Raw genomic sequence first — 17,819 nt, forward strand, 5'->3', positions numbered from 1 at the left:
GCACCCAGCCCGCCCTTGGAAGACAGCACTTCTACCCTCCTTTCACGCTTAGGAATCAATTCTACCTTTTCCTTTTTGCTTTCTTCAGAACAAAAGACTCATTCAGGCAACAGAAAGAAAGAAAGAAAAAGAAAATAACAGACGAGTTGAAAGCAGACATTGTCAAGGACATGACAAGGTAGCCCCAGGCTGACACAGAGAATAGGGGCCCCCACCCTGAAGGCAAGGGGCAGTCTTGTGATATTAATGATGCCTCCCGTTCAGAAAGAATTTTGCCAGTCCCTACAATTCTCCCCATTTTACAGATGAAGGTGCCCAGACCCAGAGGGTAGACAACTTGCCCAAAGTGAATGACAGGGGGCAGGTTCCAAGAGAGGCCAGAAGCCTCTGCCAGGAGCCTGGGCTCAGGGAGGGATGTTAGAAGTACAAGGCAAACACAGGGTCCAATAAATTAGCTGTTTATTTGCAGAATAAACACTGAATCAAACACTGAAACATGAAATGGTGAAGCTTGTGAAGGATGTGGATGGCAGAGGTCATGAGAACAGCCCTTTTTCAAAAAATTTTTGGTATTGTAGTTTAAGAAATTGATAACTGAGAAAACTCCATAGAAACCAGGCCCACAGATCCTGACATCCTATTCACACACCCCAGTCCCCTGCCCTGCACCCCACCAGCACCCAGCTTGGTCCCTTTGAGACAGAGTGCCCCCCCCCCACTTCCAACTTCCTTCAAACCCCACCCCCAACTGCAACTCTAAAACTCCTCCCCTTTTCTTTGTTGGGGCTGACAACTTGCCCAACATAGAGGTGTGCTTGGAAAGCACACACCTTCTTCCTAAATAAATACCCCCAGCCCCTCCTCCCCAGATTGTAAATGAAAAAATAAATATTATGAACACCCACCCACCCCCAACCCACCAATGGTAATCTCCTGGATTTGGGGCCCCAGCCACTCACCCAAAAAGTCCCTTTCTCTACCTCTCTGCATCCCCCTTCGACTCCTTCCCAGACCCAGCTGAGGGAGAGGGGGAGGAGGGGAAGGGCCATGAACCCTTCTGATGCTAGGGCACCCTTCCCCTGTTATCTTGGTCCAAGCAGGGCCAGGGCTGAGAGGAAGAGAATGAGGATGGGTTGGGTGTGAAAACCAACAGATGTCCCCCCAGTCCTGCTCCTGCCCTGGTTGTGGCGGACAAGGACACCTCCTCCTTTGCCCCCAGAAGTGTCCCTTCGAGGAGGGCGAGGCAGCCGGGCTGGGGGGGCCACAGCTGCTGCCCCAGCCATCCAGTCATCTGCATAGTGCTGTCCCTCTCCAGAACCGCTGGCGTCCTCCTCCTCCTCATCTGCAGGAGGGAGAGGATCAGAAACAGGGTTGGAAAAGACATAATGGGAGACAGAGGAGAGAGAGAGACATGTAAACGGGGAGGAAGAGAATTTGAGATTAAAAAAAAGAAAAGGGGTGCCTGGGTGGCTTAGTCAGTTAGGCATCTGACTTTGGTTCAGGTCATGATCTTGCAGTTCATGAGTTCAAGCCCTGCATGGGGCTCTGCACTGACAGCTTAGAGCCTGGACTCTCCTTCAGATTCTGTGTCTCCCTCTCTCTTTGCCCCTCCCCTGCTCATGCTCTGTCTGTCTTTCAAAAACCAATAAACATTACCAAAAAAAAAAACCAAAAAAAAAAAACCCACACACACACACACACACACACACACACACACACACACACAGAAAGGAGAGACAGGGAAGAGAGAGACACAGATAGATGGAAGTTGGGAGGTGAGAGAAAGTTAGTGACAGGAAGGCAAGGAGAGAGATCAGACAGACTTGGAAATGAGAGACAATGAGACAGACACAGAACAGAGAGATGGAGAGAAGATAAACAGAAAAGACAGAATAGACACGCACAGAAGCAGCTGGCAGACAGAAAGACGGGTGTTGGAAGAGAGAAGATGAAAGACAGAGACAAACAGTAGTAGAGAAAAAAATGAACGTCTGTCCGTGCGTTGCTTCTCTGGCAAACTCTACCTTGGGAGTCTGCTCAATGGCTTCCCACCTGGCTTCCCTGCCCTCCCCAACGATCCACAGCCTTTTGCTTCCTCTAAGAGGTTTCCCGATATTCTGCAGGAATGCTTTGGTGTCTCCCCACTGGACCGTGAACTTAAGGATGGAGAGCCTGTCATCAGTCTTCTAACCCCTCACCTTTGAGGTAAGCGTTCAGTACACGCGTGTTCAAAGGAGTGAGAGAATGAGTAACTGAGTAGAGACGGGGGTGGGGGGGGGTGGGGGGGGAGGAGGAGGGGTTCAGAAAGCAGTGGGCGGGCCCAGACCCGAGCGCTGATAGTGGAGCTTCGAGAGGCTCTCGGGGAACCCGGGGCTCTCACCCCAGTCCTCCAGTTCCATGTCACGTCCCAGGGCGGCCGCCCTCATCCTGGTCGTGGCTAACCGGAGCTGCAGCCGCCGCCTGCGTGTCTGGACGTCAGATCTCAAGGATTCACGGTCCAGCTCTGGGTTTTCGAGCTGCTCCAGGGAACTTGCGACCACAGGCGACAAATACCTGCCGGCAGAGCAGCCCCGAAGGCTCCCAGGCTCCCACCAAGCCCGCCCCGCCCCGGAGTCGCGTCCCACCCGCCAGCTGCCGCCCGGTCTCACCGGCCCCGCCCAGCTCCTGTCCAGCAGGGCGCCGCCTCCTGCGAGATGTCCGCCGCCATGCGGGGGTTCGCGCACACCGTCAGGGCCAGCCCGGCCCAGAAGCCCCTCACCCGGCCCAGCCGATCGCGGAGTTCCCACACCTGGGCCAGCAGAGAGAGAGGCTGGGCTGGAGCGCACGCCCCCCACTACCCACCCAGCCTGGCTGCCCCGCCCCTCCCCCGCGCCCCACTCACCAGGCGGTTCAGGCTGGTGCCTGCGGCCGTCGTGGGCCTCTCCTCCTCCGTCCCCGCCGCCCCCGCCGCCGCCGGGGTCCAGAGGCGGCTCACCTCCTCCCGGGGGGCTGGGGCTCGGCGGGCGCGGGACGGTGCCCTTTGGGGATTCCCGCATTCCCGAAACACCTACCACCCAGGGAAGAGACCCCCTCCCAGTCATCCTGCGGTGAAAGCCACACAGTGTCCCCACTCCCAACACCCCCAGTATCCCTGATACCCCACACTGTCCCCCCACTCCAGGCCCTCACCTCCTGTGTTCTAGCTGACACACCCACACTGTCTTCCCCCTGTCCTCAGTTTGACACTCCCACCTTTCTCACAGCCCCTGTACCTGGGCTGACACCACTGCACTGTTTTCCTGCAGATACACCAAACCCTCTGAGATCTTCACCCCAATGGACTGGGCTGCCAGTTCAAAAGAAAAAGGGCCCTGGAGCTTCTCGGCCAGGAACAGGAGACCATCTTGAAGGAGGGGAAGACAGAGAAAGGGTGCTATGAGGGACTAGATGTCCCCACAAATCCTCCCGACCTGGGTCTTGGAGGGAAGCAGCAAGGTGTTGGAGAGGGCAAACTTACATGAAAGTTTCTTCACTCAATAGGGTTTAAAACTCCCTCCCCAGTCCACCCGGAAAGCATCCAGAACACAAACAGCCCTCCCAGACCCTCCTGAATCCCCTCACCCAGATAGGCCCCCCAGTCAGGATCCAGTCCCTGGCTGCTGAGACAGCCATGGGCCACGTTGAGGCAGAAGCCCCGGCAGGGTGGCAGCGAGGGGACACCCCGACAAAGAGGACAGCCGGTCAGACGCATCACAGCCTGCCTACAGCCTTCGGACAACGGCATCTGAGGGCAGACAGCAGGACTATGTCATTCACAAACACAGTAGCTGCACTTACACAAGTTTGGTGTTGGACAGAGCGAAATCAAATACATACTCCACCCCACCTTCCCTAGGCTCTCTTGGAGAGCTAGATGTGAATGTCTAGGGTTGCTGACCCCATGTGGCAGCAGGTAAGACCTCAAAACTGCCAAAGATCTGATGAGAGAGGTTCCTAGGGGCCCAGGCTATAGATACCGCTTCTTGAAGGGTATGGAATTAGAGACACAGTGGGAAGAGGGGTCTGAGAAAAGGTTCAAAGAGAAGAGTGAGCACATTGTGGCTGGGAAGAGAGGAGACTGGGGATGCAGGAGGTAAGGCTGGGAGGTCAGGGAGAGAATGGGTGGTGAAGAGAGGGCTTTAAAGGCCAAGGCAGGAATCTGGCCTTCAGTAGCAGGGGAATGGGGAGACACTGGGCGGGGGGGAGTGGTAGAGGCACTACTTCAATCTCAGGCTGCTATGGAGATAAACAGACCACCAGAGGCTGGCAGGGGTGGGGTGGGGGAAGTCATCAGAGAGCAGAAGAGAGTCAGAGAATGGAAGGAGATCATGGATCATGACACAAGGGAGACTTCACTCTGGCCTCCCCCCCCCCTCCTGATTTACCCTGGATCCCAGGGCCTTGGGGCTGATATGGGAAGGCCCCATACCTCTCCAGTCAAGCTGTCACTTGACTCTTTCTCATAGGGCTTCTCTTACTTCTGCCTCTCCCTCTCTAGGCCCTGCCCACATTCAGGTCCCCTCTAACCTTAAGTGTTTCGCTGACCACATCTCTTCCGGTTTCCAGGCCCTGGATAAAGGCCCGGGCAGCCACCAGGGCCCGGGTTATCTGGGGTAGGGGAAAGAAGGTGAGAGAAACCACAGGGTCAGTCATGATTCAGGCAAGACAGGGACCAAGAGACTGAACCAAGGGCACAAGCACTGGGGGGCCAGGTTTGTGGAGTTACGTTGGGGTAGTTAGGAGTGTCAGGTGGTACAGGGAAGCAGGTTCAAAGGAATTGCAGTCTAGAAGGATAAAGGGGAACTGGTCTTAGGAAAAGACAGAGAGATCGTGTTTTACAGGGCTTGGAAATAGAGAAACGATGTATCAGAGCAAACAATAAACTGAAAGCCAGAAGATCTGGGTATGAGACACAGCTCTACCACTGGCTCTGAGACCTTAACTTCTGGGAGGCTCAGTTTTCTTACCCATAAAATAGGGATAATACTTTCTACCTCCAAGGGTTATGACAATTAAATGAGATACTACAGATGAAAGTCTGTCTCAACTATTAAGTGCCTAATTCATGTTTAGTTGAACCAGAGAAAGTCAAGATATTAGGACTGGGGAGCAGTTGGCAGAAAGGTGGCTAGGGGCCAAGAGCAGGTGAAAGGGTCAGGGATTTGTGTGAAATTAGGGCACCGGATGAGAGTGAGGGAATACCCAGTCAAAGGAGACCAGAGAGCATTGGGTCAGGCAGAGGGGACTGGGGCTCAAGCTAGGGGTCACCAGGTCAGAGACGTCTGCCATGCAGGATGAGGAGATCACCAGGTCAGGGGTGACTGGAGCATGAGGGGGGTGGTCACTGGGCCAGAGGTGAGTGGTGCACAGCTCAGAGGTCACCAGGTCAGAGGTAGCTGAAGCTCAAGCCTCGGGGCCTCTCACCTGCAGGCGGAGGCGGCGGGGTGCCTCCCCAAAAGGCTTCAGAGAGTCATCAGGAGAGGAGGCGAGGCGAGTGAGGCAAAACAGGTAGTCGGGGGAGAAGATGTAGTGTGGATGCAGCAGGGGGAACATTTTCTCCAGGAGCTGTGCCCAGAAATCCACCAAAGCGTCCTCTAACCCCTCACCGGACCTCTCATAGTAGTCCCGCAGCCGAGAGAACAAGCCAGTGAATACAGGGGCGTGCTGGGAATACAGGTGGCCGTAGGAGCGGTGGAAGAGCAGGGCCAGAGAGTGCTCAGATGACGAGAGCATCTCCCGAAAAACCTCTGTGGCAAATGCAGAGAAAGGGGTGTGAGTTGGGGTGAGGCCAGAGAAGGATGGAAAATTGGAAGGGCAGAGGCAGGAAGAGATGGGGATTGGAAGAAAAAAGATGAGTGCGTTAGAGTCTCAGGAACTCTCAAGAGACCTGGGCAGGCTGGGAAAGGGGTAGGGGACAGATCCTGGAGAGGAGGCTGAAGAGAGGCTAAGCCAGGGTTCGGATGCCTTAGGGATGAATTAGGGAGTGAAGACATGATGTTTGCTGGGGTCATGAGCACAGAGAGGAGGGGTGAGGCCAGGTGTGGGGACCACCAATTCCTCACCATCAAATTTTCTGTGCCGGGCAGCCAGTGTGTGAACCAGGAATGAGCCGCTCTCCTCCACCAGGCCTCTGAAGGTGGCCTCAGTCTCCCAAGTCAGCCTCTGCTCTATCTCACTGGAACAGCAGGTGTACTCCTGGGGACAGATCCGAAGGTGCTCACCTGGACAGAGGAGACATAGAAGAATGGGGTGGGGGAGAGTGCTAGCAAGAAATTCCTTCCTTCTTCCTCTGTCTGGGAGATTTTCCTTTCTCTTCTACTTGTCTGGTCTGTTTTCTATTGTCTATCCCTCAATCCCACCTATCCCCTCCTTATTGTCCCATCACCCATCCCAAGTCGACTGCCATTAGTCATGGGATCAAATAGTGATGGGCGAAATGAATGATCAGAGTGTCCTCAGGTGACCCTCCCCAACACTGCACACTTCAGGCCTCTAAGGACCTACAGGGACAGCATCGATGGAAGAATGGGATTTGGAGGGGTGGGGTTACTAGGTAAGCAAGAAAGTATTATCATAGAAGGGGCTCTTAGAAACACCGAAGGGAACAAATTGAGATGTGAAGAAACAAACACGGGGGGGGGGGGGGCCGCCAAGTATTAGAAAGGTATTCCTAGTGTGAGGGTGGAGTAAGAAAGCTATTATGTGAACAAGAGGGTAACTGTGATCCTAGTAAGTAAGTCCAGGAGAAGAGACATTATTGGCATGACAATGGCATGAAAAGATTATTATAACGGTCATTCTGAAAAGGAAGAGTTATTGTGAAGCGGGGGGGGAGCCGCCCCCGCCCCCTCCCTCGCCCCCAATTCTTTAGTCTTCCTCATTCTCCTCACCTGAGATCACTGCGGGAGGGAGTAGGCTTAAGCTATATCCCCGAGCCCCCAGCACCTGCCGGGTCTCAGTGCAACTCCGGGTGACCTTTGCCTCACTCCCGGGTCCAGGACCAGGACCGGGACACAGAGACAGCAGCAAAAGCAGAAGAGATGGCAGAGCGAACATAGCTGCTGCAGCCCTGGTTCTGCAAAGTGTGTCCTAAGAAGGAAAGAAGAACAGCCCGAACTCGGGAATCCGGTTCTCTGCCGCGCGACCGCTCCCCCGGCCAGTAAAAGAGCGCGACCTCAGAAAACTGAACACCGCGCACGATAGCTGGACCAAGCGGCATCTGCGGAGACAATGGGAGCTGGGAGCCGGACAGGGGGCGGGGTCCGAGGCGGGGTCCCGCCAATGATGGTAAGGAGCGGGCCTCAGGGGCGGGGTCGAGGGAGAAGTTAAGCCAATGTAGTGGGGAAGCTCGTCGGGGGGGGCGGGACTCGGCGGAACTAAAGAGGCTGGTGGGGAGGGGCGTGGCCTTTCTTGGGGGCGTGGCTATCCTATTCGAAAGGCGGGGCCTGGGTGGAACCCAGCCTATGGCAGTTGAGAAGCCAGAGTGAAGGGGCTACAAGAAGTCTAGTGCGAAGCCGGACCAATGGAGGGGGAAATTGGGGGCAGCGGGGGCGGGACCGAGGTGGAGCAGGGCTAAAGCCAAGGATCAGCGCGCCTGAGTCCACGTGACGGGGCGGCACGCCAAAGAGCTCGAAAAGCTCGGGCTGCACGAGGCTGCTGGAGCAGCGTGACTGTAACGTGGTGAACACGAGCTGGCACACGCCCAAGCCTCGCGACAATTTCCAGTCCTGGGACGTGCCGTTGAGCTCGCGTCTGCGCACAACGTGTCTCGCGCCTTCCCGCGTTTTTCTGGATTCTAACACCACCGGAAGAGAAGCGGCCGGCGCCTGTTCTGGTCGCGGGGTGAAGAACGCAGAACCCCGAGGGAGCCAAGGCTGTGATCTTTCCTCATCCCTGATCAGCCAGACGTCGCTATTCCAGGCTCAGACAGTGAGGCTCCTCTTTGACCCAAGAATACGCCCTCTCCCCGCACTCCCGGCCCTGAGAGAGGAACCCACCCTCCCCCAAGCCTCAATGGCTTCCTCCACAGAAGCTAGGAACCCCAAGCCCCAGGCCCCAAGAGACTGACAGTCACTCCCGTCAGCGATTAGGAAGCTCCTCAGCCCACTTGCCCCAGGGTCAGTCAGAGATACCATCTGCTGGAAAAGTGGAGAACGAGAGTTTTCCTTTACTCCCTCAGTGTTTCTGCTCCAGTTCTAATGGTGACTGCATCCGTAAATCGTTAAGTGCTTCCCATTCCATTCTATGTGGAATCAGGTTCCAGCCTGAAAATGAAAGACTGGGGTTTGGTTTTGTTTTGTTTTGTTTTGTTTTCAATTTGTACCGCTTGAGCTGGTCTCCTTTGCACCAGGCAGTCTACGTTTCCGACGCGTGCAGAGAGGGGTCTGCTTTAAGCGGCTCTGGTGTGCGCATCGTGGCGGCCTTGGAGAGGATTCCAAACGCGCGGTCGTGATGTCTCTAATCCCCAGATGCCTTAGGTCAAGACGGTCATTTTTTTGTGCGCATCCACACCCCACCCCCGAGTTGCAGAGCACTTCCCTTGGAAAGGAAAGGGATGGTCAGAGCTGAGGCTGGAGACGTGGTGGGCTAGAGGCCCTTTCCTCTCCTCCTCACTTCCGCAGCTCGACCATCATGCCTACGCTGCGGTCCTCCTCCTCCCCAAGCAGTGTGTCCTCCCCACTGCGGAGAGCGTCGGGAGGCGGACAGAGGGTCTTGTCTGCGTCTTCTAGTTCGTCTGTCAATATGCCCTGTGGTGACAGGGACTCGGACCAGACTGCAGAGGGGTGAGTGGAGTCGATGAGAACTTGTTGCATTGCCTGGCCTTCTCCCACAGTGGGGGCAGCTTTCAGCTCTGTCTGCCCCTCTGTGTAAACATTAAGAGATGCACTCTCAGAGCAGTGACTCTCTCCTGCTTTGCTAACTAATTGGGTTTTTCTCCCCCCTGCCGTACATGTTGTAGACATCAAAAATAATATATCCACTTCCAAATCTATCATCCATTTGTCCAAACTTTTCTTGCATATATTTGTATGCTCAACCCTAACCCTCTATTGGGAGTGGGGAGGTGGGGGAGGGAGAAGAGTTCTTTGTTTGCTCCTGACAAATAGTATATACTTGTTGGTTGGTGTGTGATCCTTTATTTGGGGATTTTATAAACAGGTTTGTCTATCCTTCTCTATTATCATTTACCAGCTTGTTTTGTGAAGGTTATAATAATATATCTTTTTTTTTTTTTTAATTTTTTTTTCAACGTTTATTTATTTTTGGGACAGAGAGAGACAGAGCATGAACGGGGGAGGGGCAGAGAGAGAGGGAGACACAGAATCAGAAACAGGCTCCAGGCTCTGAGCCATCAGCCCAGAGCCTGACGCGGGGCTCAAACTCACGGACCGCGAGATCGTGACCTGGCTGAAGTCGGACGCTTAACCGACTGCGCCACCCAGGCGCCCCAATAATATATCTTTTTTATCTTTCCAGGAATAAAATAACCTCATACAAGATCTGATTTATCTCCTGGTTATTTTTTAATTGGCTTCCTCTGACTCATTTCTATCAGTGCCACTGTTGGAGAGAAGATTATATATATGTTATAAACTTAACTCTAGTCAATACAACTTACAAACTTTTTTCAAGGGATGAAATTTAACTCTAGGCACATATCCAAGTTATATATGAGTAATATGCGACTTACCAGGCCATGCTGATTTTTCGCCACAGCAGTGATCCCTCTGCCTGTTTAAGTGAATATCGCTTGATTTTCTTATTCAGAGAGAATATTAGGAAAAGGTTGTCCTTCACCCATCTCAGTTTCTCATTTTTCATCTTCACTGCTCTCTTCAAGTGAAAGCTTTCTTTTAAGATTTTTGTCTCTACTCCCTGTAACAGTAAACACATCTATTATTTTTTTTAAAAAAAGACTTTATTTCACTTTGAGAGAAGTACACATGTGCATGAGCAGAGGAGGGGCAGAGGGAGAGGGAGAGAGAGAATCTTAGCAGGCTCCACACCCAGCATGGAGCCTGATGCAGGGCTCGATCTCACAACTGTGAGATCGTGACCTGAGCTGAAATGAAGAGTCAGTCACTTAACTGACTGAGCTACCCAGATGCCCGCTAAAGATTTTATTTTTAAGTAATCTCTACACCCAACAGGGCTTGAACCCACAACCTCAAGATCCAGAGCCACACACTCCAGTAACTGAGCCAGCCAGACACCCCAACACATCTTAAGAAAATGTGAATATATTTTTCTCACAGGGAAAGGGCTACAGTCAGAGACAAAGAAATTCTAATTCATTTACCCTTGTATATAAAGACTGGGGTGTTGTATCTAAGGAGAACCACATTCCCTCATAGGGATAGTGATTCTTTGTCAGCTGATGAAGGCAGTGACTTTGAAGACAGCCCGAGACACAGTGTGAAGAAGAGAGCAGCAAAACGACCACTCAGGACAACCCCAGTGAGTCAGTCCATTTTGTTTTGCTTTTGAATTTGGTCTGGGAAGCAGCAAAAGAAAACCTAGAAAAAGCCTCAGATGATATGTTTGATGAAAGGATAAAATTTAAACAGCATTAAGGGACAGAAATAAGAAGAGGGCAAATTTTGAAGAGAAAAGATAAGAGAAAAGGGTAGTAAGGGCATAAAGAAATAGAAATGGGCCTAAGGGACTTTTTTAAAAGAGAAGAAAATAATAAAGTTCACAATATAAGAATTAGTTATTTCAGATCTCAGTAACTCATACTCTGCTGTGAAATTGGCAGCTTAAGCCTACTTGTGTGACAATGATGAGACTAAGTGTTAATATCACTTCTACTTTTTAAGGATATTCATGATCTCTTTATACTTACTAGGTGGCCAAACATCCAAAGAAGGGGTCCCGAATGGTACGTGGTCATGGCCAGAGAGACTCAGAACCACCAACCAGTGATCTTTTTGATGCTGTGAAAGCTGCCAAAAGTGACATGCAGGTAAAACGGTGTCTCACCCTCTGTTTCGTGATACTATCTCACTCTTTGTAGGATAAAAAGATAAGGACAAATGTTTACAAAATTGATTTAATGTGGACACGTTAGGGAATATAACCTATATCAGGAAAGAGAGATAAGACCATGGAGTGAATCCTTGGAATGATGTAAGGGAGACCTTGGATGAGAGAGAATGTGCCTTTCCTAAAAGTGTCACAGAACAAGGTGGATTTTGCTTTTATTGACTGACGGAGGAGGCAGGCAGAGGCATTGGATAGTCTAGAGAGGAAATGGTATGGGTGGCAACTTGTTCACCCTTGTGACTTTTTAGCTCCACTTTAACAGTTACAACCTAATCCTTTTTTCTCTCTCCACATTTCTTTTTCCATAATTTTATTGTAATTCTATTATCATCTAAAAGTGTAGAAGGCTCATGTATAATTTTAAAATTTTGAATGATCACCCAGATCTCTAGTCCCACCTCAAGAAATGAAACATTAATAGGGCCACAGTAGATCTTCTCTCCACCTGACTGGCCCCCACAGTCCCCTCACCACCCAGAGATAACCACTAGAGTAAATTTTATGTTAATCATTCCCTTGCCTTTCATTATACTTTTGTCACCAGTGAATGTGTTTTTTTTAAATAAGTGAGCAGTTCTTTATATGTATAGTCTTCTGTGACTTATTTCGATTGTTTGAGATTTAGTCATATTGATATGTAGTATAGGTTTTTATAGTTTCTTTTTTTTTTTTTTAATTTTTTTCAACGTTTATTTATTTTTGGGACAGAGAGAGACAGAGCACAAACGGGCGAGGGGCAGAGAGAGAGGGAGACACAGAATCGGAAACAGGCTCCAGGCTCTGAGCCATCAGCCCAGAGCCCGACGCGGGGCTCGAACTCACGGACCGTGAGATCGTGACCTCGTTGAAGTCGGACGCTTAACCGACTGCGCCACCCAGGCACCCCAATATAGTTTCTAGAACAGTTTTAGATTTTCAAATATAGGAAGTTTTTCTATTTATATTTTTGTTACTGATTTCTAACTTTATTGCATTATAGTCAGAAAATGTGGTCTTTGAAACTTACGGAGACTAGCTTTATGACTTAGCATTTAACCCATTTCCAAAACTATTTCACCTGTGCTCACAGAAGATGTGTATTCTCCAGTTGTTGGGTAGAGTGTTCTGTAGGGTGAGATCAAAACTCCCAAATGGTACAAATGTGATACTGTTTTGATCTTTCTACTAGGTGTTAGGGTTTCCTTGTTTTTGGTCTGGTATGTCAGTTACAGAGAGATGTATTAAAACCCACAAAGATGTTCTCTTTAGTTAACTACTTTTGTATTCATGCCTATCTTTGCCTTAAGTATTTTGAGCATTTGTTGCCTAGTAAATTGAACCTTTTATTGATATTTACTGTCATTTTTTATATTTTAAGATAAACAATTGTTCTGTTTTTTTTATTAACATAATCTGTACTAGCTTTATTTTTAGTTACTATTTGTCTGATACCTTTTTTATCCTTTTCCCTTCAATCTATGTATGTTTGGAGTGTGTCTCCTGCATATAGCGTATATCTAGATTATGTTATTCAATCCATTCTGCCAATCTTTCCTTTAACAAGAGAGTTTGATTCGTTTATATTTATTGGCACTATTGATACATTTGAATTTGTTTCTCCCATTTTATGTGCTTCCATTTTGTCTTAGCTTTTCTGTTTCTTTTTCTCCTTTACTTCCTTGCTTTTGGATTCTGTCTTCTATAAGGACCTATGCACACTTTAATTCTAATCGCCCCTTCCAATTTACATGCTGTCTTGTAGTGTTTTACTTGTATCTATTTCCCTTTCCAACAAATTAGACATTGCTGTTTTATAAAATGTTTGTTTGTATTTACTTGCATTTCTATCATTTTATTTATCATTCCTTCTCAAATCTTCTGTAAAAATTCATTCTCTTGCTGTTCAAAGTTTCTCTCCTTTAAAATTTCTGTTAGGTAGAGTTTATTAACTCTTTGTTGTTGTTGTTGTTGCTTGTATGAAATGTCTTTTACCCTTGTTCTTGAAAGGTTATTTTCTGGGTATAGAAGTCTAAGAGGGCATTTTTCTGTTTCAGCACATTAAAAAGATTATTCCACTGCCTTCTAACTTCACTTATTGCTGGTGAAAGTCAGCTGTCAGTTTAAGTTAGCACTATCTACTACAACAATTTGTAATGATGGAAATGTTGCATATCGTCATTTAGTATAGTATTCACTAGCCACATGTGGCTGTTGAGTACTTGAAATGTGACTGGTGTGACTGTGGAACTGGATTTTAATTTTCATTTGATTTAATTTTAATAGCCACATATGGCTAGGGGCTTATGGATTAGTTCAAATCTAATTTATAAGTGGTTTTGTTTGTAAGTGTTATATGCAGATACTTTGTAAGTGATCTCTTTTTGCCCTGTTTTTGAGATTTATTTTGCTTTTGTGTTCTGATGTTTTATATAATGTTTATAGGTGTAAATTTTCTTTTCATCTGTTATGTTTGAAATCTATTGGCTTCCAGGCTCTAAAGATTGGGGTCTTTCAACAACTATGGAAAATTCTTTTCAAATACTGCTTCTTCGTCATTCCATTATCTTGTTCTGAAATTCAATTAGATATTAATTAGAACTTCTCACTCTATTCTCCATGTCTCTTAATAGCTCTGTCACTGTTTCTGTTAGTCTGTCCAGGCTGCATTTTGGACCTATGCACACTTTGATTTAATCTTCTTTGATTTAATCTTCTAGTTCACTCATCTTTTGTTTTTCTGTGTCCAATCTGCTTTTAACCCATTCATTAACCCATTCATTAAAATGGGTTTAAAATTTTTTTTTTCATCTTTATAGATTTTTTGGGGGGTCTTTTTTCAAAATTTATTGTTCTTTGCTTCTGGTTTAAAGCTTCACTTTTATTTTTTTATTCATAGCATAATTTATAATCTGTGATAACTTTAATGTTTGAAATCTATGAATATGATTCTGCTGTTTTTTCTGCTAATTCTTACTTTCAGTGCCTTATTTCTTTACTAAGTTTCACTTTGAGCTGCTCATTTTCTCTTGGAGTTCTATACTTTGGACTCTATATTTTGGAGTTCTATATTTTGGAATTCTTTGGGTCCTGAATTAAAGGTGTGGTTGGTTGGTTGGTTGGTTGGTTGGTTGGTTGGTTGGTTTTTAAAGGTGTGTTTTTAAGAGAGGAACCTGCTTGGCTTGGCTGTAGTTGACTGGGGACCCTCCAGAATCACTTTGAATTAAATTCTCTAATTGAGAGTATTCTGATCGTATAGGGAGTGTGGATCTAGACTGCAAATCTAGACCTGAGAGCTGACTTACGGTTATGATTTTCAAGGGCGAGTTCTTTTTTTTCCCTCCACCCCACGTTAACGTCCTAACAAGCTGGTGTTCATGCTGTCCCCTTCTGACCTGTGGGTTTATTTTTCATTCCTGTTTTCATGCTAACATGACTTTTTTTTTTACTTTTTTTTTTTAACGTTTATTTATTTTTGAGACAGAGAGAGACAGAGCATGAACAGGGGAGGGGCAGAGAGAGAGGGAGACACAGAATCTGAAACAGGCTCCAGGCTCTGAGTGGTCAGCACAGAGCCCGACGCGGGGCTCGAACTCACGGACCGTGAGATCATGACCTGAGCCGAAGTTGGACGCTTAACCGACCGAGCCACCCAGGCACCCCCATGCTAACATGATTTTTTGCAGCACCTCGCTTTATCGCAGGAGCCTCCTTTTGGACCTCTCTTCTTGGAAAGCCCAAAAGCTCGATCTCCTATGCTCTGCATTCCATGCAGCTATCTGGACAGAAAGGCATGGTTCCTAGGGTTCCATAGAACCCTCAGGGCAAGAATCAGCTTGCTTATCTCCCAGGATTGCTACCCTCACTTCATTTTGGGCCTATACGGAATTCTACCTTTCATTCCAGTTCAGCAATACATTTTAAAAGATGTTTTTAACATTTTAATCAGAAGTTTAGCTGTTTCAGTTGGTACAATCGTACAGGATTTCCATTCTGTCATATTGCCAGAAATAGAAATCATCCATCTTTTTTTTCCTAGTCTTTGGTGGATGAGTGGCTGGATAGCTACAAGCAAGACCAGGATGCAGGATTCCTGGAACTCATTAACTTTTTCATCCGATCTTGTGGATGTAAAGGTAAGGAAACTCCTACCCCTTTCTAATCCCTAGCCCTTTGCTCCTATGTTATAGAACTTTTGCTACATTTAGATGAGTAGGACTAGGAATCGCCTAAATAAAGAGAGAAGGTTAAGCATATGAAAAGTTTCACTGATTTGACCACATTGTAGATTGGTAAGTAGGAAAGTGGTCCAGTTAGGGAACTATGTTGGTTTGGTTTGGAGATAAGACCCTTTGGGGAAAAGTAACTAATCACACTAATGTGAGGCCAGTGATACTCACAAATTTGAAAATAGACCATTAGACATCTTTTAGTCTTCCTATCTTTAGATGAAATCATCCTTCATTATTCCCTATTTCTCAGATACTTCCTTCCATATTTCTCCACTGAAGCTGTGGATTCCCCAGATCCCCACAGGTCATGACCTAACTTATTGGGGTAAGATAATCTCAGGCAGGTTGTGTTATAAGAATCCAGAATTGGTGTGGTTTTTTTGCTTTATTTATTTTTTATTTGGGTTTAAAGAAAAAAATTGTAATGTTTATTTGTTTTTGAGAGAGAGAGAGAAACAGAGTGTGAGCAGGGGAGAGGCAAAGAGAGCCAGAGACACAGAATCCCAAGCAGGCTCCAGGCTCTGAGTTGTGAGCACAGAGCCCGACATGGGGCCCAAACTCACGAGCCATGAGATCATGACCTGAACCAAAGTTAGACACCCAACTGACTGAGCCACCCAGGTGCCCCAGGATTTTTTTTTTTAAACTATTCTTTTCCATTGCTTGATTCCTTTGGGTTTTCTAGAGAGGTTGCTTTAACAGCAGATACACAGTTTGATGGCAGCAGGTTTAGGACTGGGATTTAGGTTTTCTGATTCCCCACTTATGCTCTTTTCAATATATTTCCTAGCTCATCTTCAGGTGTATGTGCAAATGGTCACAGTGTCCTGTTATTTTTCTTGTAACTACTTCACCTCCTCCATTCCTCAGGCAATGTGACCTCCGAGATGTTCAAGAAGATGTCCAACTCAGAGATCATCCGGCACCTAACAGAACAGTTTAATGAGGTGGAGGAAGACAATCAGAATTCTCTTGCCACTCTTATTTCAAAACACAAGGCCCATTATCCCCTTCTTTCTGACTGTGGGAAATAGGATAGCATTTGGAAGAAGGAGTTCAATCTCTTGGGGGCAAAAGGGACCCATAGATGTTATCTGAATATGCCTCTGAAGTTGAGAATAGCAGGAAATGAGGTATAACAGAGAAAGATTTTTACTATACTATTGGGTTTTGACATCCAAAGTCCCTATGGTTTCATAGACTTGGTAGTACTTTTTCTCATTCAGTTCATAAACCCTTCTATAGGATTCAGGAGAGTATCCCCTGACAGCACCGGGTCCATCCTGGAAGAAGTTCCAGGGCAGTTTCTGTGAATTTGTGAAAACATTGGTCTATCAGTGCCAGTATAGCCTCCTCTATGATGGCTTCCCTATGGACAACCTCATCTCCCTGCTCACTGGCCTCTCAGACTCCCAAGTCCGTGCCTTCCGTCACACTAGCACCCTGGCTGGTGAGCATTCATTTTTAGTCTATAAATGTTCTTTTGGGGATTTCCTGTGTTCTCTGGTCTCTGAATTCTTCTTAGCCTTTCAAGCCCTGGCTTCTTTTACCCTGAACTTCAACCAAGTTTCTCACTAGTAGTATTGCAAAAAAGGGTAGATTACAGTGACAGTTTCCAGTCTTAACTTGTTTCTCGTAGCTCAACAGCTGGGAACATGCTGAGGATTAAAAGAAGCCCAAAAGGGGGAGAAAAAAATGTCCAGAACAGTCTTAGGATTTTAGGGTCACCCTGCTATAGCTTTTCATTTTGAGTCCCCTTCCTTTTTCTTTCCTTCTTTTCTTTCTTTCTGTGGCAGAGGTGGCAGCAGCCATGGTGGGTTACCCCCAAGTGCCCCACTCCCTGCTTCCTCCTCTTCTTCCCACTGGAACCACAAGATGCTTTTTTTTCTTCCTTTTTAAAATCTATCCTCCCTCCTCTGACCTAAGTAAAAATTCCCTTTTCTTGTTTTTCCTGGCTCAAAGCCATGAAGCTAATGACCTCCCTGGTAAGAGTTGCCCTCCAACTGAGTCTGCACAAAGACAATAATCAGCGGCAGTATGAGGCTGAACGAAATAAGGGACCAGGACATAGAGCTCCTGAGCGACTGGAGAGCCTGTTGGAGAAACGCAAAGAGGTAAAAAGTGTTCCCTGCCTCTTCCCTCTCTCTCTCTCTCAGCTTCATCCACTGTTGCTGAAGCCCCTTTTACCCCTGCCCACACACTTCTCTCTTGTAAGGCACAGGCCCCTAAGCAACCTTTTGGGTCATGAACAGTGGAGTCTGACAGTAGTCTAATAGACCCATCCTGTCAGAGGTCACTGCATGCTTATCTTGTTTCTGGGATGTGATCTCAATGAATTAGTTCTAACTCAGAGTAAATTTTAGAGTTCTTTATAATCCAACTTTTGCTTAGTTGCCATTATCTACATTCATTACCAGGAATGTTTTTAAGTGCTGTGCTTGCATCTCATGCAAGGAGTTAATTTTTGACTTTCTGGTCAACTATATAGTCTGCAGATCACCAGAGGAGTATTAAAGGCCAACCACTGATGAGGGAGGCCAACTGTTT

General features: G+C 47.4%; 2 protein-coding genes across 11 annotated transcripts in view; one reads left to right on the forward strand and one right to left on the reverse strand.

Moving 5' to 3' along the window:
* Positions 1-743: 743 nt before the first annotated feature.
* GPC2 (glypican 2) lies at positions 744-7,104 on the reverse strand. The gene is made up of 10 exons (XM_040455941.1): positions 6,909-7,104; positions 6,081-6,239; positions 5,443-5,765; positions 4,546-4,626; positions 3,601-3,763; positions 3,252-3,382; positions 2,882-3,046; positions 2,649-2,788; positions 2,381-2,553; positions 744-1,342 (listed from the first exon to the last, which is right to left on the reverse strand). The coding sequence occupies exons 1-10, from the start codon at positions 7,072-7,074 to the stop codon at positions 1,083-1,085; spliced, it is 1,761 nt and encodes a 586-aa protein (XP_040311875.1). The 5' UTR covers positions 7,075-7,104; the 3' UTR covers positions 744-1,082.
* Positions 7,105-7,193: 89 nt separating this feature from the next.
* Positions 7,194-17,819, forward strand: part of STAG3 (STAG3 cohesin complex component) — a 31,402-nt gene continuing 20,776 nt past the window's right edge. For 7 of the 10 annotated variants that reach the window (XR_005784828.1, XM_040455938.1, XM_040455932.1 and 4 more), the window contains exons 1-9: positions 7,194-7,305; positions 7,744-7,947; positions 8,640-8,801; positions 10,374-10,476; positions 10,868-10,984; positions 15,080-15,176; positions 16,143-16,219; positions 16,518-16,722; positions 17,235-17,386. Coding sequence is in view for 9 of the 10 variants with exons in the window: in XM_040455938.1 (XP_040311872.1) it covers positions 8,650-8,801; positions 10,374-10,476; positions 10,868-10,984; positions 15,080-15,176; positions 16,143-16,219; positions 16,518-16,722; positions 17,235-17,386 (903 nt within the window). In the remaining variant the exon portion in view is untranslated. Of the gene's footprint in view, positions 7,306-7,725; positions 7,948-8,639; positions 8,802-10,086; positions 10,254-10,373; positions 10,477-10,867; positions 10,985-15,079; positions 15,177-16,142; positions 16,220-16,517; positions 16,723-17,234; positions 17,387-17,819 lie in introns of those variants that run through there. The other 3 variants (XM_040455933.1, XM_040455939.1, XM_040455940.1) reach the window with 3 other exon arrangements.

This window comes from Herpailurus yagouaroundi, unplaced genomic scaffold, assembly GCF_014898765.1.
Source record: "Herpailurus yagouaroundi ecotype Mexico unplaced genomic scaffold, PumYag 216, whole genome shotgun sequence".
In the NCBI taxonomy this organism is placed as follows: Eukaryota; Metazoa; Chordata; class Mammalia; order Carnivora; family Felidae; genus Herpailurus; species Herpailurus yagouaroundi.

What these genes read in the sequence shown, in the direction of transcription:
- GPC2 (XM_040455941.1), bottom strand. Translation starts at nt 7,074, where the DNA reads ATGTTCGCTCTGCCATCTCTTCTGCTTTTGCTGCTGTCTCTGTGTCCC. An exon ending in ACAGGAGCTGGGCGGGGCCG is followed by an intron (nt 2,554 to 2,648) that starts GTGAGACCGGGC and finishes CTCTGCCGGCAG; the next exon opens with GTATTTGTCGCCTGTGGTCG. An exon ending in CATGGAACTGGAGGACTGGG is followed by an intron (nt 1,343 to 2,380) that starts GTGAGAGCCCCG and finishes TCCCTCCTGCAG; the next exon opens with ATGAGGAGGAGGAGGACGCC.